The 24,852-nt window shown below is 34.0% G+C and overlaps 4 protein-coding genes across 9 annotated transcripts; 2 read left to right on the forward strand and 2 right to left on the reverse strand.

Moving 5' to 3' along the window:
• Window positions 1–91: 91 nt before the first annotated feature.
• On the forward strand, window positions 92–8,953 carry LOC140751092 (stomatin-like). 4 transcript variants are annotated; one of them, XM_073084934.1, is made up of 10 exons: window positions 92–169; window positions 1,143–1,237; window positions 1,800–1,955; window positions 2,897–2,994; window positions 3,070–3,231; window positions 4,031–4,196; window positions 4,389–4,492; window positions 5,171–5,259; window positions 5,339–5,494; window positions 8,779–8,913. In XM_073084934.1, the coding sequence occupies exons 1-8, from the start codon at window positions 139–141 to the stop codon at window positions 5,172–5,174; spliced, it is 816 nt and encodes a 271-aa protein (XP_072941035.1). In that variant the 5' UTR covers window positions 92–138; the 3' UTR covers window positions 5,175–5,259; window positions 5,339–5,494; window positions 8,779–8,913. The 4 variants fall into 4 exon arrangements, with proteins under 4 accessions (XP_072941035.1, XP_072941034.1, XP_072941033.1 ...); XM_073084933.1 differs by lacking the exon at window positions 5,171–5,259 and having other exon boundaries at window positions 4,389–4,815; XM_073084932.1 differs by lacking the exons at window positions 92–169; window positions 1,143–1,237; window positions 1,800–1,955; ... (2 more) ...; window positions 4,031–4,196; window positions 4,389–4,492 and adding exons at window positions 4,496–4,815; window positions 5,967–6,064; window positions 6,361–6,522; window positions 7,455–7,620 and having other exon boundaries at window positions 8,779–8,953.
• Window positions 8,954–9,238: 285 nt separating this feature from the next.
• On the reverse strand, window positions 9,239–24,151 carry CPR130 (cuticular protein RR-2 motif 130). 2 transcript variants are annotated; one of them, XM_073084937.1, is made up of 4 exons: window positions 24,104–24,151; window positions 11,820–12,050; window positions 11,171–11,344; window positions 9,239–9,825 (listed from the first exon to the last, which is right to left on the reverse strand). In XM_073084937.1, the coding sequence occupies exons 1-4, from the start codon at window positions 24,104–24,106 to the stop codon at window positions 9,739–9,741; spliced, it is 495 nt and encodes a 164-aa protein (XP_072941038.1). In that variant the 5' UTR covers window positions 24,107–24,151; the 3' UTR covers window positions 9,239–9,738. The 2 variants fall into 2 exon arrangements, with proteins under 2 accessions (XP_072941038.1, XP_072941037.1); XM_073084936.1 differs by lacking the exon at window positions 24,104–24,151 and adding an exon at window positions 13,000–13,266.
• On the forward strand, window positions 16,450–21,228 carry LOC140750671 (uncharacterized). Of its 2 annotated transcripts, XM_073084360.1 has the most exons (7): window positions 16,450–16,761; window positions 16,909–17,134; window positions 18,217–18,375; window positions 18,820–19,262; window positions 19,931–20,105; window positions 20,384–20,507; window positions 20,584–21,228. In XM_073084360.1, the coding sequence occupies exons 2-7, from the start codon at window positions 16,916–16,918 to the stop codon at window positions 21,225–21,227; spliced, it is 1,764 nt and encodes a 587-aa protein (XP_072940461.1). In that variant the 5' UTR covers window positions 16,450–16,761; window positions 16,909–16,915; the 3' UTR covers window position 21,228. The 2 variants fall into 2 exon arrangements, with proteins under 2 accessions (XP_072940461.1, XP_072940460.1); XM_073084359.1 differs by having other exon boundaries at window positions 16,452–17,134.
• Window positions 22,835–23,806, reverse strand: mRpL47 (mitochondrial ribosomal protein L47). The gene has a single exon (XM_073084488.1). It carries the CDS (start codon window positions 23,687–23,689, stop codon window positions 22,907–22,909), a length of 783 nt encoding a protein of 260 aa, XP_072940589.1. The 5' UTR covers window positions 23,690–23,806; the 3' UTR covers window positions 22,835–22,906.
• Window positions 24,152–24,852: the final 701 nt, after the last annotated feature.

Consider the following 24,852-nt stretch of genomic DNA (forward strand, 5'->3'; position numbering starts at 1 on the left):
TACGATAATTTATCTATCTATTTATTTATCTTTGGTATCGTATCATTCTCATAGCCACTCTGTGCTACTGATTATCCGTCTGAATGACACCGTTAGCTGAAATGAAATTGTCATAATTAAGCAACACTATATTATAAAATGGAATCTAAACCTATAATTAATCCGACAGGTAATAAGTATACCTAGTAGTTTAAAAAACATATCATCGTCATCTTCATTATTTAAATCCCATCCTACGTCTGAGCGCGTCCCTGAGAATTAGAATTGCACATTCGACCACATTAAACAAGTATTGGTAGACGAACATCCTTAAAAATTAATCGCGTCCGCTAAAACTAGCACGATTGCATGTGCACACTCCCCTGCCAAACAATACTCGTAATACTCGTATACAGTTTTTAACACCCATTGAGTGCCGCCACCATATCGTATGTTACACGTGAGGGACGTAGCGGACGCCCTAAAGAAATTCAGGAAACTTATAATATGAGATTTTCTCACGTCATGCCTGAACTCATTATGAAACATATTATCTTCTGCTTATAGGATAGATAAAGTTTTTAATATTTTATTTATTCTTTTTGTAGACTCATTATGATCTCACTAAACTATCACTAAATAATTGATAGCAAACTTGAACTGAGATTATTTTTTTGCGGAAATTGTTAATTGCGGTTACATTATTTAAGACCTTGTATAGCATTTATTAGCACATAGTTCATAGTTATTTTTTTCTGTATGGCTATTCACGATTGTGATTAAATACTTACTTATCGTTACAATGGTTTCGTAAGTTGTTTTTGCATAATAGAAACACCTAAAGAAACTATAATATACAACACTAAATTTAAATTTGCGAATTTTTGTCTTAGCTCAAGAAATTATCTTTATAATTGGTAATAAAGTAAGATCACTTAGTTTAATAAATTACTGGATTTGTAATAATACGTTTACATTAAAATAACGATAGATTTTATTGATAGTTTCGCCATGATCTGTGCAACTGGGTCGAAATATCGACACTAAAGATATAAAAAAACTATTGTCATGAGTAGGTAACCGTTACTTAACAATTTGTTGACGTACGATGATATTCATTGAAAATTATAGATGGTATTATAAATGAACTTTACTTCCCACAGAAATTAAAAAGGAATCAAAACATGAAAAAATATTTCGAATACTTGCAATAATAGCGGTGGTTATGATCCCGCTCTTTTGGTTATTGTGTTTTAAGGTACGTCATTACTATTTTTTTATAATACGGGAGTAGCAGACGAGCATGCAGTCCACCTGGTGGTCCAAATGGCTACTGCCGCCCATGGCTTAGGATTTATATTCCTACCTGAAGTCAGCCACAGATGCGCTGCTACCCCTGAGGACTAAGGTGGTACGCCTCGATAAAGTATGTCTCCCTTACCACACCCTTCAAACCGGAACACAGCAGTGCTCAACACTGCTGTTATGAGGCAGAAAAACCACAAAAGGTTCTACCACCTTCAGAATTATTGCACATGAATCAATTGTTCATCAACACAATCGTTAGTTGTTACCACACCAATTGATGCTATCGAATATCGATCGACGATAGTAGGCATGAATTAACTTCGATCATCCCTGCCCAAGTCTTCGAGGATGGTTCAATCAGCGATCGTTAATCATAGTTTTGTCGGTATTCGTCGAACAGCCAAAGTTAACACATCAATCGATCGGTATCGATCTAAAGCATCGGTCAACCGATCGAGTTTTATGTTAGTTATTAAATAGACACGTTTATTATATTTCAATTTTGTTTTAAGGTTGTTAAACAATACGAGAGAGCTGTTATAATGCGATTTGGAAAAGTAAGAAACAGTTCGCCATTAGGGCCTGGTATCATTTGTATCATACCAATTACAGATAATGTGATATTATTCGATCTTAGAACGCAATCTTTTAATCTAGGCCCTCAAGAGGTAAGTAATAAAATTATCCACTTAACATAAAATTACCTCTCTAATTCCACTCGCTAATTTTCTCAATAACGCAATATAATATTCATTTCTGTCCCCCTGCTGGGCACAGGATTCCTCTCAGAGCGAAAAGATTTGGGCTAATGTCCATTAAACTGGTCACAGTCATTAAAGCAAATTTATTTAGGTATTATTGAAATGATTGATACATTATGCATCAATTTGCTGCATCATAGGTATGATCTATGATGCACAGGAGTCAAAAAAATAAAACGCTAGTATAAAACGATTTCAGTTTCTCCATCTGTCCCATGATCGATCCCTTCGCTCCACTGAAAACCATGCTCTCCTTACTCCACTCCACTCAACATCCTTCTACAGGAAATCCTTTACTATATCCGCTATCCGTCTGTGGAACTCTCTTCCTGTAAATATTTGCAATGCTCAATCCCTTTACTCCTTCAAAAATCTGGTGAAATGTCATTATCTTCAGCTCTAACTCTATCTTTGTTTCTTTTTCTTTCCATATGCTTTTGCTATCTGTAATTTAATATCTTTGCTTATTTAAATCTTAAATCTGTCACAACTCTTTTAAATCTTGCTCCTTTCTTTTTAAATACGTATAATTTGTTCCAAAATTTGTATTTTATGCCAAATTCTACCATCTGTTATTTGCACCCTACCTATCATTCTATATTTTTTCACTTTAACTCCGCACCTAAAGGTTGCCTGGAAGAGATCGCTGCTGAGCGATAAGGCCGCCTATTGTATTTTTAAAATTATTAATTTTCCATGTGTTTTGATTCTGTTTATGGGTACAATAAAGTATATTATTATTATTATTAAAACACGATAACAATATAGCACAAAAGAAGGGAAAATACTAAATTATTGTATTAATCTTTTTTACTCCTGTAGGAGTTTCACAAAACATACTTTTCCAGATACTCACTAAAGATTCCGTAACTGTAACAGTAGACGCAGTCGTATACTTCCACGTCAGCAACCCATTGAACTGTTTACTGAACGTAGAATACCACAGGTGAAGCAAGACAATAATATTGAAATTCACATTTTTGTTCATTTTATAATAAGCAATTATGTTTTGTAATTTTAGGCGTGCAACGGAATTGCTGGCGGTGTCGCTTTTGAGAAATATATTGGGTCAATACACATTAACTGAACTGCTGGCGAAGCGAGACTCGATCAGCATCGGTGTTAGAAAGGAAATAGACAAGGGAACGGCAGAATGGGGTGTTGGAGTTGAAAGAGTTGAGATGTAAAAAAAAATATTCCGAGTCAGTAAATTAGCAAATAAGACATGTCGCTGTTTTATAGGTGTAAAAGAAATTATAATAAAATATTGTGATGTCCTATGACTAAATGAGTATAACTGCGTACAAACAAATAACATGATTTTTTTATGTGAGCTAAAACTATTTAGGTACAAGGAATAGCGAAAAATGCTGAAAGAACTTACGGGCCCAATAATAATTAAAACGGAAGCTGCATTATATCATTTAATAAAAAAACGTTCATTTTGAAAAAACTACAAGTATGGAGCATCGCACGATCAGTATGGCGTATAAAAATGAAACTGAGGAAAATAATAATGAGTACCTAAATAGTAAACTAAAGAAAAAAGATCATTTATTCTTAATTTTATTTGAACTTTGTCGATATTTTAATGGTATAATAAAAACATTGATGATAAAAATAAATGGGGAATAACCGTTTCAACAAATTTTGATAATTGAGTATAAAAACGTAGTCTGATTATTCTTATTACACATGCAATGACGCTGTGATAACGCTCGTATTGTATTTCAATTTAGTCACTAGAACTTGTTTCAACAAAGAGTGTACTTCGAAACGACATTATTTTTGTTTACCTCCAGTTCTTTCTTTATAATATGAGCATAGATTATACACTAAATATAAGGCTGAACTGTAAAGAACAGATAAAAAGTGATTTAATGAATTATATTCTTTATTGTAACATATTATATTCGTACATTTCGTAGCCTCACGTAAAACAAATTTAAGTCAATCATTATGACGGAGACATGATATTTCAGAAAAGATGTAAAACTACCTTTTGAGTTACAAAAGGCTATGGCGGCCGAGGCGGAAGGGACCCGTATAGCCAAAGCAAAGATTATTGAAGCTGAAGGTGAAATAAAGGCAGCAGAAAACCTATTGCAAGCATCTAAAGTTATGGTAGAAACACCTACAACTATACTTGTAAGTATACAAACAATTCATAAAAATATCAATCATGTCAAGGACAACAAAGAGATATTCAATGTCATCAGTATTGTTATAAAATCTTCGCAAACATTCGATTATGTTCTAGTTATACCGCGAAGAGAATAGTAGCTTCTGAAATTATAGAATGAACGGTAAAGTTATGCAATGATTAACTATTACTTTCAGTTGAAATATTTGCAAACGTTGAACTTTATTGCGGCTCAACAGAAAACTTCAATATTGTTTCCATTCCCAATGGAATTGCCAAGTCATAGTGGATATTTCAAGAAGTAAACAACTTTTTCATACGTTCAACCATAGATATATTTTACCATAGTAGTAATGTCACGAAAAAAATCTAATCCTGTGAGTTCAACTGCTACATGTCAGGTTTATTTATGTGTCACGCCTGTCAAATCAAGCATTTGCAATAGAATTGTAATTAACATGCAAATAACAGATAATAATAACAGAGAAGGGTCCCAAAATAATATACAGCACATAATAGTTCCCTCTGAAGCTGATTGTGAAACAGGTATCAAACGCGATCGAGACTATACAACTGAAGACAGAGTTTTGAGTAATCCCCGCCTAATGACACAATATAATGAAGGTATTTGAAAATTAAAATATAAATACCTTTTAAATGTACGTTTAAACGTTTTATACTTTCATTTAAAAGGAATCAGCATTCTCATAATTCATAAAGTTACACCGCGTCTGCAGGATTGGCACTTCGCGTAAGATCCAAACTTCTAGAACGTTTGGTTTGATTTGTCGAATCAAAATCCGGGATCCTATAGACGCTTGCAAACCTAGACAAACACTCTTTACACACATTTGAATTTGTGATAGTTTGTTGAGGTTTGGCGAGCATGTGGGCGCGGCATTGAATTTCCGTTATAGTATGGTATGTCATAATAAAAGACGCAAATTTCTTTAATTACAAAGATATCGAAATATTTCAGATAACAAATTAATCGAAAAAATCTTAGTGATTTTATCAATCGTACTGACTGTGGTGACATTCCCCTTATCTCTGCTTTATGTGTTTATTGTAAGTATCCAATCAAATTAAAAATGAACTTTGTGATAACGTTTTCAAGGTAATTAAGTATAAATGTTTATTTAAACAGATTGTTCGCCAGTTCGAGAGAGCAGTTATCTTGCGAAACGGTAAAGTGTACAAACAGCGTGTTTTTGGACCAGGTCTTATATTTTACTTGCCGTGTGTTGACTCTGTTAAATTCACTGACCTTAGAACTATTTGCTACGACGTTCCTCCTCAAGAGGTACTTGTTTTTATATTTATTTTAATTACAAGTAACAATATTTCCTAACACTATCATTTTTAGGCTGCCGTACGCAAAAGGTAAAAACGGAACCCTACGTCTTTGTCTAAGCCTCCGCTGTCTGTCCGTCTATCCAACTATCACAGGGCTCTATATTATTAACTGAAAATTTTACAGAGTATAATTATATAATGTTGACCGGTATAATGACAAATACTAAATATAGAAAGATTGGTAATAAATGCAGGTTTCCATACAATAAAACGCTATTTTTGGCGTTTTTCGTTTTGTCTATCGAACTGTAAAAGGTAGCGTTCAAATGTTTCCAATGGCTTTTTCATTGACAACGTCTATGGCTGCAACAATAACAAATACTAAATATAAAAAAATAAAAATTTGTGGTACGGAACCCTACGGGAGTTCGACTCGCACTTGGCCAACGTATTATATTGATATTTATCCCATTCCACAGGCTCTCACGAAGGACTCGTTGACCATTTCTGTAGATGCGGTTGTCTTCTACAAAATTGATGATCCTATATCCGCAGTTGTGAATGTAGCAAATTATAAGTATGACTCCTAATTATTTTTAGTAATACTGTATCTGTTAACTTATCCCCAATACAATAAACTTATGGGTATATAAAAATGTAAAACTTAAATATAGGGTGGCGCAAAATTATACACCCTATTTTGTTTTTGAATAACTTTTGTAGTGAATAAAAAAAGTGATTTTGAGTAATAGAAATCTTTACCTGGACCTGTAACTTTTTTTGCCAAATAGAAAATATGATATCTGTCGAGTATCTTCCACCAGCGTTGACCACCACCAAAGTAACAAATAATGTTAATCTAATGTTATGTAGAGTAGCGACACAGTACCTAGCAGCAACTACGCTTCGAAATGCGTTAGGAACCAGAAAGTTATCTGAGATACTGATAAACAGGCCAGCTGTTAGTTACCAAGTATTCCAGCTGATGAAACATTTGACAAAAAACTGGGGAATCCAAGTTGTAAGGGTTGAAATGTAAGTAGGTAACTCTATAAATTGACACAGGTAATTTCAGAAACATATGAATCATACATAGCGGTTTTGTGTATTCTATCTAATACCTACTAATAAAGTGGTCATCTTGAGATGCCCAAATTAGGAAAGATCGCATATAACATAAATATAGTTTATAACCGGCTTCGACAAAATATATCAGTATATCTTGAGTCTTGATCTTAAGTGATGGTACATGATATAAAAAAATAGAGTATTATACCTGTCGGAGAAGGACGGCTCTCATCGACATCATTGATAGAATCTATGGGTTTCGTGGGCGTTGTCATAGGGTAGATGCAGGCACAATTACAGTAATCACAGTATTTATTTATAACTTCGGATTTACAAAATAACTATACTATACTACTACTATTACTTTACAAACAAAGGATTTGAGCAGCAGGTTCAAGGTAGTGACTACACGCTCCAAAGCACAACGAAATAATGATCCACCTCGATCACGCACATCAGTTCTTATCCATGTTTCCCCACCGCGCCGCCACATACCTCGACTCCACTAGAGACCTCTTAAAGTCTCTGCTCTGATTCTAATACGAAAGCTATACAATGACTGTTAATTATAATTTAAATCAATTAACCCTTCGATTGATCAAGTACCAATAACATTACTAAAATACTAAAGTAACAGTATAGCTAAAGCTATATTAAATAACTCTGACTCTTCCTCCGACATACCTATATACTTTGCCTGCCTGGCTAATTTATCTCACACGCCAATCATTATTTACTAAACGTTCATATGAACGTTTAGTAAAAATTTTAGAATTACAATTTGAAAATTTTAGAATTACATGTAGTTATGTAATTTTATTGTTGATTTTCCTGTAACATTCAAACTTCATAATTGTTTCCTGTTAAATATTTGACGATGCACACATTTGTGTTCATAGCAAAGATATATCTCTACCTCTACAACTGCAAAAGGCAATGGCCGCCGAAGCCGAATCGACAAGATTGGCAAACGCCAAAATTATAGTTGCAAACGCTGAGATTGAAACTGCGAAGAACTTGCAGAAAGCTACAGAAATGCTGATGGACAATCCATTTTGTATGCAAGTTAGTATACCAAATACCCTGATATACTCGTATAGTTTTATTCATTGGAGATACCTTTTTATTTTGTGTCTGAGCAGTGGCGGATTTAAAAAAAATTAAGGTCTAGGCTGTACAGTTTTTGCCGCCCCTGCTTCTACAACTAGAGGTAGTTTATTGGACTAGGTAGTTTATCGGATTAGGTAGTTTGCGCTCCTGTTTTTTTTTTTTTTTTTGCTCGTCACGCCGGCTCGGTGACACGGTTCCCTTTTTTTATTTGCTCGCCGCGCCAGCTCATGATGCCGTTTTTTTTTTTGCTCGTCACGCCAGTTCAGGACACGTTTAAGGCATGAATGAACTAGCTTCCTAATTAGCAAAAAAAATTCGGTTCCCAAATTTGCCGCCCCAAAATTCTACCGCCCTAGGCTGAAGCCTACTCAGCCTGCTGGTAAATCCGCCACTGTGTCTGAGGCCAGATGGTATGTCATTAACCATGAGCGTAAAAATAATTTTAGGATCTTTATACGAATGCATCGGGCAAAAATCCCGCGTCCTGACGACAAAGTTCTAGTGACTACTAGTATTTGGTATTTCATGCGTCCTACATGCATCAGAAGGTACTTTAAACCGTCGTTCCCTTTATCGTTACCTATCATTACCATGTAGATAATAGTTAAACCTCGTGTTGAGAGTTTAAATCCTGCTTGAAAGCATGCGAATAGGTTGGTCTCTAGTCCATTTTTGCCTTCACAAATGCGCATCTCGTAGCAGTGATAACCTAGTGGTTGAAACGCGGCCTCTCAATCAAGGGGTCCTAGATTCAATTCCCTTTGATTTTTCAAAATTATGTGCATATTATAAATTTAATATCCATTTTCTTAACGGTAAGAAGAAATCGTGAGGAAACCTGCATATCTGAGAGATATTTAAAAAAGTTAAAGATATGATATGTATCAATTCGCACTTCACAAGACAAGTGCAGTGGACTATGTCATAATTCTTGTCATTCTGGGAGACTGACAGACAGCGATGAAATAATGATACAATCCGCACCGAAATAAGTACCTACACCATAATCGTGTACCTACTTTCCATGCAGCCCATCAATTATAGGGAAAAACGAATGTCCAGTAGTAAGACATAAATACAATTAAGTATATTAAATTAAACATTTTATTTCAGCTCCGTTATCTACAATCGTTGCAAATGGTTGCTGGCGATAATACACACACTATCGTTATTCCGTTTTCAGTAGATACGTTTAAAAACATATTTACTAAATGATTTTAATACGGCATTGTATTTTTTTAATAATTGGTTTTACTTATTTGATATAAAGGATAATTAATAAAACAAATTTAATTTGAAATTCTTTATTTATCAGACTCACAAAACAACAGAGATACTTAATAAATAGTCAACAAACAACAATCCTAGCCTATAACAAATATGGTCTTTAGGAAGGATACTGACTAGGAACATTTACATGTACCTAATGTGTGTAATGTTATTCTGCTATTATTAACTTAAAAAGCGTGGGAAGGTTTTTTTTAAATAGAATATGGGGTGATCTATAGCAGGCTTTTTTGTAATATGGCAGACGAGCATGCAGTCCAACTGATTATAAGTGGCTACTGCCACCACAGATGCTCCGCTACCCCTGAGGACTAAGCTGGAACGTCTCGGAAAAGTATGTCTCCCTTACCACACCCTTCTAACCAGAACGCAGCAGCGCTCAACACTGCTGTTATGAGGCAGAAATAGGTGTGGCAAAAGTGTCGCCGGAGTCGAACCACAAAGCGTTCTACCACCTTCATACTTCTATATATAACAAAATAATGCCTGCCTTCAACCGTTGAATAATTTTCGCTTACCAAAGATATTGGTCTTTGACAACTAGCGCTTACTAGAATTATCAAATCTTTGGTCGACAATAATTAGACAGATTGATAATTAATAACGGGTACAACACTCCACTTGACAATCACTAGTATATTGTACAAATTACAACCAGACCAATGTAACTAAAACGCTCATCTCTAATGTAATGTTCAGAAACTGTTAGTTTGCATGTGAATCCTCTCAGTCAGTACCTAACTTTACTTGTAGAATAGATAACGTTCATCAGGACTAGTTCACGTTCTAATATTCCCTAGACTCGTCTTGCTGCACCTGAGTGTACCGTACGGGCGCCTGGGCCTGTGGTGGGGGCTTCTTATGAACCACTGCCTGTAAATATCATACAGAGTTTCACTTTAGTATTTGGAGTCGAGAACTTTTGTTCTGTTTGAAGGTGTGTAAAGGAGAGTCTCTTATAAAATGAATTCTAATCTTCCAGTTAGCAATGTATTTGTGACTGACCTCACTAGGTCTCTAATCTCATATTGTCCATGGGCTCTATAGTATCTATTCGGAATTATATGCGCATAAAAAATAATTACCATTTACCTATCGGAGAAAAAATTGCCAATATGCACGCTTGCGAGATCTGCATATAGTTCCCAAAGGTGTCTGAAATGTACCATGTCACACTTGGCCATAGTGGACTCTGGCCATAGTGTAACCCTTAGTCTTATTTTAGACCACATCATCTTGCACATACCGGAAGTAGCTTAGCACAGAACTAAATTCATGTACCAGTGAACCTGCTTATGGGATTTTTGATGTAACAAAAAATAAATTAAATTTTGTCTAACCCGGTTGTTTCTCGTAAACGAATTAAAGAGAATGAAATAGGCACTTCAAACAATATGCCGGTTCTAAAAAAATGTTGAATCAACTAAATAAAAACATTACGTTGCATTTCGGTAAAAAAGATGAAGTCATATTTTATTTGGTAGCATCCGAGGCAAGAATCCGTCATGGTACAACGCTTACATTATGTAACCAATTATGTATAAATTCATCATCTTTGTCGGTTTTCGCTTATATATTTTCTATCAGCGCAACTCAATCGGAACTGAATAAACACTTCCACCTAAGGATATGATAATGGCTGATTAGATATCACTTACATCGAGGTTATATTAATCATACTCGCACAGTAGGTAAGTATGATTTATAGGTAGTAACCGATTTTGATATAATCGGCAACATGTTGAAGATACAATGTACCGACGATTATGATAATAAAATGTATACAAGTAAGAAAAAAATTGCCTTATACGTTTGTATAAAAATAGTATTAACTATAGAAAATTAGTTTTTAACAGATGTTTAAAGTTAAACAAACGCGGGATGAACAAGCCTGTTATATTATCAGTTAACATAAGGATTAATTGAACGACAAAAAAATATATATTGAAAAAGCTTCAGTGCCACACGTTCCCGCAGCACAAGTATCTAAATACGAAGGCGATGTCCACTAAGATCCATTGTAAAAATCCATTGATGGATCTTTTTGCACTTTTTTGTCCACTTTAATCCATGATACTACGAATAGGTATTGTAGATATTTAATCTAATATACTTTGAATTAAATATTCTTATTTTGACAAAGTAACTTGTAACCACCGTTTTTGTTCAAGCATAATGCAAGTTTAATTCGAATTTTCATAAGCGAAGATCACCTTACCTGGAAACCGTTTTTGGGATCAGCCGTGTAGCGGACGAGACGGATAGAGCCGTCGGGTTCGACGAGGGAATATTCTCCACGCACTACGTCACCCTCTCGATTTTCCTGATGTTTCTGAAGGTTGCCGGTGTGTGGGTCTTCAACTCCATACGCGTAGTGGTAGTCGGGCTTAGCCTGGTTGGTGAATGAGTTGCTTTAATAAATCATGATATTAGTCACAAATGTCGGTAACAGAGCAAAGGAAAAGAAGAAACCTTCCGTGAGCAGGTACAAATATTATAGTGTACAAATGTGAGAGCACCACACTTACGTCCTTTCATAATATTTGATCTATTGTTTATGCCTAAATATTATTTCTGCCTATTATAACAAAACGTTTAATAGATTGAAGTATGATTAACGGGCGTAAATAGTGGCTTACAGTGACAGCGACAATCTCCAATAAAATATTCTGTGTAGTTGTGCCAGCCGAATTTAAAATCTAAATATCACAGAAGCGTATCTTTTTGTTTTGTCATGTATTCATCATGTATTATGGCAAAGACTGAAGGGGCACTTACATAAATCTGAACTAGACGAGGGACATAAGAGCATGCACAATCAATATGAAACACATTCGCCATTTATATAAAATACATAAAAATCTCACCACGTAATCGACGGTTTTCAAGCGGGCGTATTTAGCAGTCTCTGGATGTATCTTGCCAGTTTTGTGGTCATACCCGTAACTAGCGTGCTGCTGGGCGGGGATTCCTTCCGCGGCGGGGACTTGGACCTCGATTATCTTACCACTGACGGGCCCACTAAAACGGTTCCACGAGTACCCTCCAGGTGCGTTGTTGCTCGATGCAACAGCTGCCACAGCCAGGAGTGCGAATGTCTAGAAAAGTGTTTTTTTTTTTTTATAATATAGGTGTAATAGCGCATGCAGTCCAACTGATGGTAAATGACTAGTGCCACCCATGAACATCTGTAATCAACCCCAGATAAAATTTGATTCCTTCTTGAGGTCGACCACAGATACTCCGCTAACCATGAGGAGCAGGCATGCCTCGGAGAAGTATGTCCCCTGTACCATACCACACCCTTTAAACAGAACAATGCATAACACTGCTGTTCTTAGGGAAAATAGGTGAAGCAATGCTACCGCGATCGAACGAAATGATTGCAATGGGTCACTAAACTTAGACGAGGCTTCTCAATTTATACCTCGTATGGAGAGCAATCCACTTGTGCTGACTACAAATGTCACTTCACTCCTGTTTGAATTTGGTAACATGTAACTACAGCTGTATTAGCAGTTTGGTCAGACAGTAGACAGGTCAACATACACGGTGTGTTCTATGATATGAAAAGATTATTAGACAAATTACAAGATAAAAGTGGAAGTTGACAAGCATGTTTCCACCAAAAACGCAGTCGGTAAAAACTGGAACGGCCTTCACGGTCAAGTGGCGATGGACTTACACAATGCCAATGGCAATGAAAATTACGAGGAAAGTTTATTTAGAGCACGAAAGTTTTATACAAATCTCTTTTACTATTAAAAGTGAAGAGTGAAATTATTATTATTTTTTAATTTTGTCGGATTGTCGGGAGAATTTTGGTAATTTCTAATGTAAAATAGTATTGCTCAGCTTCATAAAATAAAGCAAAAATAATTGATTTATTTAGTAGATATTTTATCCATTGCATAAATTAAATTATAAATATTTCCCCTACTTAATTTAAAAAATATATTTTAAAATCGTAAACTTTCATTTTAAGAGCCCACGAAAACTAATCTTAATTTTAAAAAATATATTAAAAAAAAACACTTTTACAAGTACCTTAAATATAACAGCCATTTTGAATAAAACTTTTGGCAGCAAACAAATGATAAACTGATAAGTATCAGGCAGCGGCAAGTTTCCTTGCGGTACTGTTAGCCTTTGACTTCGTTATTGTGGTTTTATAGCGGTCGTTATTTAAGGAAAGTTTAAGTGCAATCGTGAACTTATTGAGTTCAGTTGCGGCAAACTATGAAACAATAATTTTTAGTATTCGGCACCGAGCAGGCCAAATTATAATGGAAAACTTGCGTAGGTATAAACATTTCCGTATTTCTTAAGTGGTTCAGTACGTCCTTCCCTAAAAATGCTGTTCATTAAATACTTTCACTAATTTAAGGGTATTCCAAATATGTTTATTACAAATAATACGTTACAAATTCGAGATTAAAATATCGGAATTCCATCCGACTTGTTTACAATTTACGCATTCGCTACAATCCATTAATAAGTACCCACTGTTGCACACGTGTTTTGGAGCAGGCCGAAGCATATGAGCTCCATTCTAATTTAATGCAAATTGATGGAAAACGGTACAGATTAATGGTCAACCCGTGCCGGGTGTTTTTAAATCGCCCAAAAGATATAATATTACAATTGATATCTAGTAGGTATTGATATTATAGCTCCCCAGAGATACGAGCAGTAGGTACTCCATGTGAGGTTTCATTTACGCATTATAAAGCAGATAGAGTTGCCCCAGTCAAGTAACCTTTACCTGTTGTTAACCTGTGTTCTAAATTGTACTGCTAAACTAATCTTGAAATCTTTCCATTTTTTTATTTAATGAACCTACAATGTGACTGTCCGTTGATTTGTCTTGAAAAAAATGTGAGCCGTCACGGGACGCCTGGCAGATGTAAAACATCGACATTATTTTGTAAAAGTAATATGCAGAAAAGAACATATTGTGATAGGAACTAAATATGTCATAATGATAAAATAAAATATTACGATTTTTTTCCAGATAACGATGACTATTTATTGAATTCGATTGCGCATGGCGACGCGTAGCCACATCGTACACACTACTGCATATAGACTGTATATATATATATATATATATATATATACCATCGTATAGCGTGGCCACGGCATGCGTCGCCACGCCAGAAATCGGTTTTACGTGCGGCTATAGATGTTTCACATCAAAAAAATGTTATCTCGTTTAAATCAATACCCCCACTAGATTTGTGAATGCATACCTCGGTATCTATGGCATACCTAATAAAAATTGGAACGACTCTATCTTGGACTTTCAATTGAAGGATCCGAGGTGCAAACCTCTGCACAGTCCCTTATTTTTAATCTAAATCCCTTATTTTTAAAGTTAAGTGCATGCTAAAAATGAATTATAATGGTCAGGTTACTATACAATTTGATGACGACGACAACGACAAATAAGAAAGACAATACGCCAGCAACAGTCAGGGACCGCCACACCTATTTCTCGCGTGCAGCATTAACTAATAATTCCCAAAGTTACAATGTCATTTTTGCCTTCATTGATGATAATTACGCAAACAATTATCATACAAGGTAGGCACACAACATACAATAACCACTCAAATTAAAAAAAAATAAGTGAATTATTAAAATAAATCATCAAAAAAATATTTGACGACATTATTAAAGAAGAAAACAGTGTGGAGTATTTTTAATACGCTTTTATTAGCTTCAGACGTATGTATGTTGGTATGTTGGTATGTTAGTATGTAACGGAATCTTTGAACATGATTTTAACCCCCTTCAAAACGTCGGATTAACTCGAAATTTGGCATACTTATTAAGGACCGATGACAATTCAATATTTTAAACATTCTGACCCGTTATCCTGACTAGGATAATCAGGATCAGCGATTTTTGTTTTCCTGAGACCCGGAAGGTCTGCGTTAAGACCAATAAAGGAATCTACCAGGCGCGCCGATCACCTAACCTAACCTGACCTGACCTGACCTGACCTGACCTGTCCTGACCTGACCTGACCTGACCTGACCTGACCTGACCTGACCTGACCTGACCTGACCTGACCTGACCTGACCTGACCTGACCTGACCTGACCTCAACTTCGACGCGTCCGTTGTTAATAGCATCATGAAGCGGTGTCTTATCATCCTTATTCATTCAGCACTTCAACATCTGCACCTTCCTTTAACAAGATTTCCACTAATTCATTGTTCCCATTTCTTGCTGCCAAATATAAAGGCATATATGATTTCAGCTTATCGTCATAGTCACAACTTATATTATTAACTCGAGCTGTAAAATTAATTAAACTACTAACAGTTTTAAAATCTCTGCAGGCAGCAGCGACACAAAGAGAAGAAATTCTAGAATTATTTTTGATATTAACATCATCATCATGCTGTAATATTAAATCGATGATTGGACGACGTCCTTTTGAAATGGCTAGATGTAAAGCAGTTGACCGTTTTTCTCTTGAGTATTGCCATCAGCGCCTGTTTTTAAAAGATGCTCTATCATCCTTTTTCCGTGATTACTTTTATCCAAGATAGAGGACCTGGGATATGGTATAAATTATGAAAGAAAGCAGTTAGCATTGGCAATTCGGATGTCATTCAACAACTCCTCTGGGATTTTCACGTTAACAATAAAAATAAACACCAATGTAAAACACCACTTCATACAGCTGTGTTAAACAATGACCCAACATTCATTTTTGCACTGCTAAGCAAAGGTGCTGATGCTGATTCGAAAAATAAACTTGATAATACGCTACGTAATAATCGTTAAAATAATCGCTAAAATAATCACTAAAAAATGAAAAATAAATAATAGTTAAAAAAAACTAAAAAATACGCTTTTATAAAAAATTCGACCAAAAAATGAAAAATAAATAATAGTTTAAAAAAACTAAAAAAATACACTTTTTATAGAAAATCCAACTAAAAAATAGAAAATATTTTTTTTTAAATTTGAATTAAGAATAGTGTAAATAAGATAAAAATATTTTTTATTGTAATAAAAGCGTGGGGTGCTTTTTAAGATATTATCAAAATGATAATCCTTCTACTCAATATCTATCAATAAAATATTTATAACTATTGACACCATGCACCCCACCCTTTTTTTACAATAAAAAATATTTTTATCTTATTTACACTATTCTTAATTCAAATTTAAAAAAAAATATTTTCTATTTTTTAGTTGGATTTTCTATAAAAAGTGTATTTTTTTAGTTTTTTTAAACTATTATTTATTTTCATAATTTCTCATAAGATTGCTAAGAGATTTTTTTTTTCATAAAAATATGAAAATGGAGCAAAATAAATCTCGCTACGCCTAGAGCTTTACAAAAATTGACTCCTGACTCCAACCCCATTGCCTGAGATTAATGCTTTAATCAAAAAAAAACCTATATTTGACGTTTTAGTTTTGTATTGACAGTGACATATAATAATGATGTTACTCATTACTGTTTAGTCTTGTGAGTTTTTTATTAATATAATCCTAAAATGATTATTCTCTTTATCTCTGTTAAAGGAATAGCTCATAAAATGTTTATCGGAATACGCTGTACAGTTACAGTACCAAGTGTAATCCAGTCACCCGCAAAGATTATTTTTATCAAGGATACAGGCAGAAGCGATAAAACAATGTTAAATTCCTACTATGGTTTTGTCTGTCCGTTCACGTCTGAGTTTGACGATTATTCATAACGATCAATGCAACAATTGGTCATAACGCATAAGGAAACACGCGCTAAAAACGAAACAATCATGAAGCACTCATCAGCTACGAGTATGTATTATCAATCAAAAACAACATTATATTTAGTCCCCACCGTCGCGTCGCTTGAGTCACACCTACCATTGAATAAGCCGTATTATTTAAATCAGCCAACTGAAGTACACAATAACAAAAAATATATATCTAATGTTCAATTAGAGCAGCAATGGCAGATTTGCAAGGAAAGCAACAAGTTTTTAGTCTGAAAAGGAAAAAGAAAGAAGGTGAAGTGTCTAACAAGAAACGCTTAACAACTTATCCTGTAAATGTTCTAAACCAAGCGTGTCTGAAAGTATCTTACGAAGCCTATACAGATATCCAAAAACGGTTCCAGGTGACACAGTTACCCCAGTGTGTTCAGCAATGTGTACATTTTGGTAATAATGTAAGTAAGATTTTTTTTAATAATCCAGGGTTGTTTAGGGTTTCAGGTTTATTCCCTTTGTTAATAATTTTGATAATATAGCAGATAATATATATATAATAGCAGATATATAATAATAGATAATACGCTGTTACTGTAGATTACAGATGTCTTTATGCCACAGCTATTCTGCATGCTCATTTATTATTTATAATTTGTAATCTACCACAACTGTTGAAGATGGTAGAGCCCTTTGTAGTACCACCACCATACCTATTTCAGACTTATGTGTTAAGAACTGCTGTTCTGATTATAGTTTGATAAGGGAAACATACTTATTCATGGGATTCCAACTAAATTTTCAGGATAATAGTAAATGGTAGTTCTATTTACAGAAGTCTGGTATGTTTGTCGCTTTCTCACCAAGTTTTTCTATACTGTGATAGCATGTAATAAAATTATTTTCTAATACCCACATAACACCAATAAATCAGAGATATGTCAAGGTTTTGAAACCTGCACCGCGGCTGAGATCAAAATCACATACCACTAGACCATAAGTGCCTACTACTGCCTACCATTACTATTTTTAGAATAATGGTAGGTAGGGATTACAGATATATAAGGCCGAGGCCTTATCACATACATTTAAAAACACTATTGAAATTATCAAGCAGAATTATCATACACATTGTTGTGTGTAATTGGCAATCCGCTTTTTGCAATTATTTCACTTTGAACTTCCTGTTACAACAAAAAATATGCTCTTATATATTATTGTTTAAATTACACACAATTTGTTTGCACACAATCATGACTTGTTATATAAGTTCAGTATGACTTGCGGTGTGTTTTACTAGCTATGTATTCAACACAATTCAGACACAAGATATTTGGGTTATTAAAATTGTAGACAGAACTTGATCTGTACATAAAGACAACTTAAATTTTTAGATAGAAATTTATTTCTTTCTAAAAATTTACTTGTGCTTTATTTAACGACTTGCTTATACTTAGATGTGTAGAATATTGATATAATACTCTACACTACTCTACAGCAATAAGTGCTACACATACACATATAATTTATAACTATGTTTCAGGCCGGTGTGAAGCAGGTACCTGCTGCTACTGAAAAAACCTTTAATATTGAAATGAAAAATAGAGCCTGGTTTGAAGCCACAGAAATATGCCTCATGTGCATGACTCCCCGTCGATACCTGTCTGAATATATGTTGAAGGATATTGTGGAAATCATGATGGTAAATATGAGTACATGATTAAATTTAATGTTTTTTTCGGCCTAAATACAACCATAGCTCCACACTCAGATTTCCTGTGTGAGAGGAGACCCATGCCCAACAATGGGACAATAATGAGGTGATGATGATGATGAAATACTAGTAATGTGATAATAATGCAATTTTTGGTACACTAAGGAAAATATTAATCTCATTGTATGAAATAATTAAAATTATAAGAGATTGTTTGGTTCTCTGATATTTCTGTTATGATTTATGTTTTTTTTTCTCTCGTATCTGTACTATGTGTGCATAAATAATAAATAAATACTAACAGTCCTAATATTTTCACTGTCATTTTTTATTTTCCTTTTCTGCTTTTTCTCCGTAATATATTGTTAGTGCAGTCGGGTAAAAACTAACTTATTTGCTGAAATTAAAACAAAATATGCTTTTAAATTACAGAATGCTCATGAAGATCCTGGATATACTATAGAATATATTTTACGGCAATGTCAGAATACACTTCTTTCACATTTTAATATACATCCACCATGCAAATCAAAAGCTATAAGAGATTGTTACAAAAACTTTCTTACCTCACCAATGGATAATAAAAATGAAACATTATCAAATAGAAGAAATTACGATTCTGAAAAAGGCATTGTGTCTCACTGTTTCAGTAGACTGTTATATGAAATAAGCATGAACAGCAGAGATCATACCCTTGTTGACGAAGAAGCCATTCCAAAAAAAATTAATGATGTCGTAAGAAGAATTTTTTGGAGGAAAGAAAAATTTGAACTGTTTGAATTTTTGGTTAGAACAGAGAGAATTGAGAGGTTGATGTTAGTTTTAGAATCACTCATCAACTTACTACAAAACGACTTGGCTTTGTTTCACTCCAGGTATCAATTTAATTTCATAATGATGGTACAGCATGGCCATACCTTTATCCAGTTGTTTCATAAGTATAGTTATTTTGTGTGATAAATTGAACCGACCAGATTGTCAATGGCTCCCATAATTTTATAGTATCTAGTGACCAACTAAAGTATCGGCTTTTACCAAAAAGGATTCGATTCGGATTCGATCAAAAACTTTACGGCTTTACGGCACGGCCATAACATATATAGACATGTCATATCTACTTGATCTTCAGTGCGCCGACAAACCGGGCCTGACTCACAAATATGTCACAGAGAAGGTCATGCGAGAGATGGTTAGCTCAAACTTATTTCAATCAAGCTCAAATATAATAATAATAATCATCACCATCATCAACCCATCACTGTCCCACGACTGAGCACAGGTCTCCACTCAGAAGGAGAAGGACTGAACCATAGTCCACCGCGCTGGCCAAGTATGTATTGGTAGACTTCACACTTTAATTTGAGTTTTTTTCTATAAATCTCCCAGGTGTGCAGGTTTCCTGACAATGATTTCCTTCACCGTTAAAACAAGTAACAATTAATTTCTAATAAGCAATGTGTATATTAGAAATAATAACAAGTATAGGTATATTGTAGTTATTATAAAGTGTTTGTGGTAACACATTATGTACTTACATTTACAGATCCTTCAGTCAAAAAAGGCAAAATCGCTCCCAGAAACCATTAATAGACTACATATTGTGGCCTAATTCTAACAAAAGCAGTGAAAAAGTTACTGATCAGTGTAAGAAAATAATAAAAATATTTGCTTACTTTATTCACTTAAAGTATCCAGAAAAACATATTAAAACAATGACTGTGAGTATATTTTTATGCCATTAATATGATTTGGTTTACTGCTGGGATCGGTAGCTTGTCCTATGGGCAAATATTTACAAAACTAGACAGATAATCTGGCCTACCATAGATAGATGGTAAGCCAGTAGTAATTTATTCAAGTATTATTTCAAAGGGAACCACTAGCCAAATGTCACCCGCACCTTGCTATGCTAAAAGAGCGCACAATCTATAAAATTAGCCTACTTTAAGTAGATATTTATAATAAATTAATGACAGTTTACTAATTTCTCTTTCAGATATGGATGAATACTGTTATACAGATGTTTTATATGAGTGACGACAAAGATAATGAAAACTATCCAAATATTGACAACTCTTACTGTAACAGTTTTACGAAAGAGTTTTTTAAAATTATTTCATGTATGTATTGTAAGAAAATAATGTTTATTGCAGTTCCTATATAAGTACTTTATCATTCATTTAATTACATTTTCAGGTTTACCAACAACGTCTATAACAAAGATATTAGAAAAGGTACAACCGTCTTTTATGCAACACCGGATTGGACTTAGTCTTGTACACAATTTGCTTGATAATAATGAGAATGATATCATGCTTATTATTATTTCCTGCATTAATAACAGCTCATGGGAAAATTATCCCGAGAGAGATAATGCGGCGACACTAAAAAATATTGACTTGAAGAGAAGCATTGAACCACAAAACTTGTTGGATCTTCTGTCAAAAATATGCAGAAATCATCTATCAGAAACTGTGGCTGCAAATGGAACGTCTAGTAGCGCATCCATCAATCCTTACTCAAAACTTGAGTTGAAAGAAGAAAAGCATAAAATATATAGAGACTACTTTATTAATGTATTGTTTACCACATTTGTTGCATATTTAGAAGCCTACAATATTGTGAAATATAAGCAAACTTTGGAATATTTATGCACAAATATAGATAATCCTGCGACGAGTAAAGATATATCATATCAATCATATATTGTTAATAATAATTTTATCGAAAAATATAAGTCCACACTCGAAAAGTTACAAGAACTAAAAAGTATATTGTATCAAAAAGATGATGATCCTTCAAAATACCTATTGAATTTAATAAATAGACTTTTTCCTTGAATGTTGCTATAATATATATAATATATGTTATAATATACAGGGTGAATTTTTAAAACGGGCCTTCAGGGCCAAATCCGAAACTATAAGGATTAGCGAAAAATTCTGAAAGGAGTTACGAGGCCGATTTTGATAAAAACTAAAACTGCATCATTAGTTTATTAAAATATTTTTTTCCTTAGCCGGGAATCGAACGAGTTCATTTTGAAAAAAATTACACCTGTATATTATTCCACTATCTGATGGTGTCGCTTATAAGGATCAAATTCTGGGAAGTAATGTTATGTGACAAATTAAAGGAAAAGGAAAATTTTGAAGAAAATACGTATTTTTCCATACATTGGCATACTAATTCTTAAGGATTATACATAACAAATGATTTATGTATAATTCTTTAGAAACAGACATAAGTCATACCATTGAAGAATTTGTTGGTTAATTAACTAATTATTCGATGTTATGACTATGACATACGGCTTAGTATAAGAAAGTAATAGTTTGGCAAATAAGTTACCGCCGTTTTTAGGATTTATTTTTTAAAATAGATAACTGATTAAATAGTAAATTCTCATTGTTTGTTGTTTACAACTTCGTTTCAAGTTAAATATGATTTTCTATATCTCTTTTTTTAGTAATCACTCGGATTTGACTCTAAAAAGAAATTCTCGCAAATTGTCAACTTTACATCTGTATTAAACGAAACTCCGCCCATAGCAAGTAAATCTATTATAATGGTCCTAAAAATAACCTTAGCTAAGTCGGACATAAAAATATAAATTATTCGGAAAATAACGTCCATTTCGAATGATTAGAAACATTGAGCTAAAAAAAAATGTTAATACACGAAATGTTTAAATTAATAAATGGCGGGAACATAACTGCCAAATTAATATGAAAAAATATGTATTTTCTTAAAATTGAGGCTTTTCCTTTAGTTTGTCGTTTATCATTACTTTCCAGATTTTGATCCTTATTAGCAACACTATCAGATAGTGGAATAATATAGAGGGTGCATTTTTTTTCAAAATGAACTCGTTCGATTCCCGGCTAGGGAAAAAGTTATTTTAAAAAAGTAATGATGCAGTTTTAGTTTTTATCAAAATCGGCCTCGTAACTCCTTTCAGCATTTTTCGCTAATCCTTATAGTTTCGGATTTGGCCCTGAAGGCCCGTTTTAAAAATTCACCCTGTATATTACATTTTAAAAAATCACTGAAAATATGCATATTATACTTAAGTTTATATATAAGTTATAATGATGATTATAAAAATCATCATCACTTTTATAAAAAAAAGCCAAGTGAAATTGGTAAAATCTGGAATTTGAAAGGAGCAAAAAAAAATTTCATTTTTAGTGTGTAGGCCGAATACATTCTTGATTGAATTGAATTGAATTTTTTCAAGATTGAAAATTCCCAAATTGAAGTAATGCTACACAGCATTTTCAGCATCCTATGAAGCTTGACTGGACTTTTGAAGTTATTAATTTTTTTTGTTTTAATTTGTTTAACAACAGCCTAGAACCTAATACAGTCATGGCCATTTAGGTCACATATGTTTTGGATTTAACGTCTCTAGATTTTGTCAGTATGTATTGTGATAATAAAATACTTTAAAGATTACTATTTTAATGAAATAACTATTAAATTATTATAAGTACATTACAACTAAATTGATACTTATTTAATATTTTGGATCAAAATGGCCTCTAGCTTTTTTGGTTCTCTTCGCCTTCTCAATATCAACATCAGGGTACTGCGCCTTCAAAGCTTCCATGTCCAAGTTGGGGAATCTTTTTAATAGCTGTTGCACATGGTTATAATCTCTAGTTTTTGATCGCTTGTTATCCAGATACTGCTTTTCTTTATATAATCTGTAAAACTTCTTTACTGATAAGCTATTAATAAAGCCATGTTCAAGGTAACTCTTAACCCATTTAGTGTTCATAAATTTGGGTATGTAGTACTCTGATTTATGTAATTTTTCAGGTAGCCCAAATAAATTTACTACTTCCTCCACTGGGCGTTCTCCAGTTTCACCTGTTTCTAACTTGTAATAGGCAACATTGCGTTCTCTTATAACAGTTTCTATGTTATTCATAGATTCTTGCACCTTATCAATCCTCTCTGGATTTGGGAATACCTTTACCCTTTGGTTACATTCGTGTTCCATTGTGTACAACATGTTGCGTTCTTTAAGTAATATGTACCATAGCTTGTGCAGATCCGTATTAGATTTTATTCTGAGCTCGTCTAATCTCCAAGCTCTGCCGACTCTGATATTTGATTCATTCCAATTTTTCTTCACGTCAAAAAATTCCATCAAGTCATTTTGGGTCTTAGTAGTATGGATAGCTCTTACGGGCACTGCGGGGTTCCACACATGTGTAACTTTACTAGCACGTAAACATATTGCGGTAGTGTTTCTTACAAAATTTGCCATTTTTGTCAGGCCCACCATTTTCATGCTTCAGATTTAAATTTAGCTACACAACAACAGGTTATTTTTCATAAAATAAATATTATACATTATACATAACCAAGCTTTAGTTATGCGCGACAAAACATTGACAGTTAGAGATGGGGTAGACCGTGCATACTGACTCGCACTTGGTAATATCGATAGTAGGTATCAATGTAATGTAAAGTAAATTATAAAGTACTATCGTGTAAGGAGTATGTATAATATTGTACAGAAATTGTAACATTAAATGCTATAATTTGGTTTGCAGCGAAGTATAAATAGACGTCTATTGCTAATAACAAAAATGCAAGGGTTAAAAACTGGTACTTACTATAAAAATTAGTTTTCTAGTAAAATCGACTAATTCGTTGTCATAATTGCAAAATAAAAAAGTAAAGTATACTATAATGCACTAACCATTAGTCTGACAAAATATCTAGATATTAGCGGGACGAAGACAGCGCGGTAACCTCCCTGCCCCCCACAGCTGCGTTAGTGTGCCTTAGCGATGCGCGATTGTTACTAAAAACAATCGAATTATTCGATTGTTATTGTGTTCGATTGTATTCGAATAACTATCGAAATTCTTCGATTGTATTCGAATAACTATCGAACAATCGAAATTGTTCGATTGTTGGTCGATTGTTCGATTGTTCGTCGATTGTTCGATTGTTCGTCGATTGTTCGATAGTTCGATTGTTCGTCGATTGTTCGATTGTTCGATAGTTCGATTGTTGGTCGATTGTTCGATTGTTCGTCGATTGTTCGATTGTTGGTCGATTGTTTAGTACACGCAAAACTAGTAACAGCGCAGTCAAGCGATACGCGATTGTTACGTAAAAATGGAACTATCGAAGCTATTTGGTTGTTGGTCAACTATTTAGTATACACAAAGCTACTAGCAGCGAGGAGCCCCTAATTTCTGTGTTTAAGAAATCTGAGTCAGTCTTATATATTTGGTGGGGGAAGCGCACGTGCGTCGTGCACCCTTCCGCTGCTTCGTTGCATTCCGTTATTTAATGGTGCGTCCACACCTTGCTTCTCGCACTGCTCACTGCGCCTCGTGGCCACACACTCTCACACCCTACTCGCGTTGTTAACATTATTTTTCTTCAAATATATAGTATTTCACCGAGTAATTTTAATGTAACTATGAGTACATAATT

This window comes from Epargyreus clarus, unplaced genomic scaffold (genome assembly GCF_041222505.1).
Source record: "Epargyreus clarus isolate Ecla_fem2 unplaced genomic scaffold, WU_Ecla_fem_2.2 ptg000021l, whole genome shotgun sequence".
Taxonomy (NCBI): Eukaryota; Metazoa; Arthropoda; class Insecta; order Lepidoptera; family Hesperiidae; genus Epargyreus; species Epargyreus clarus.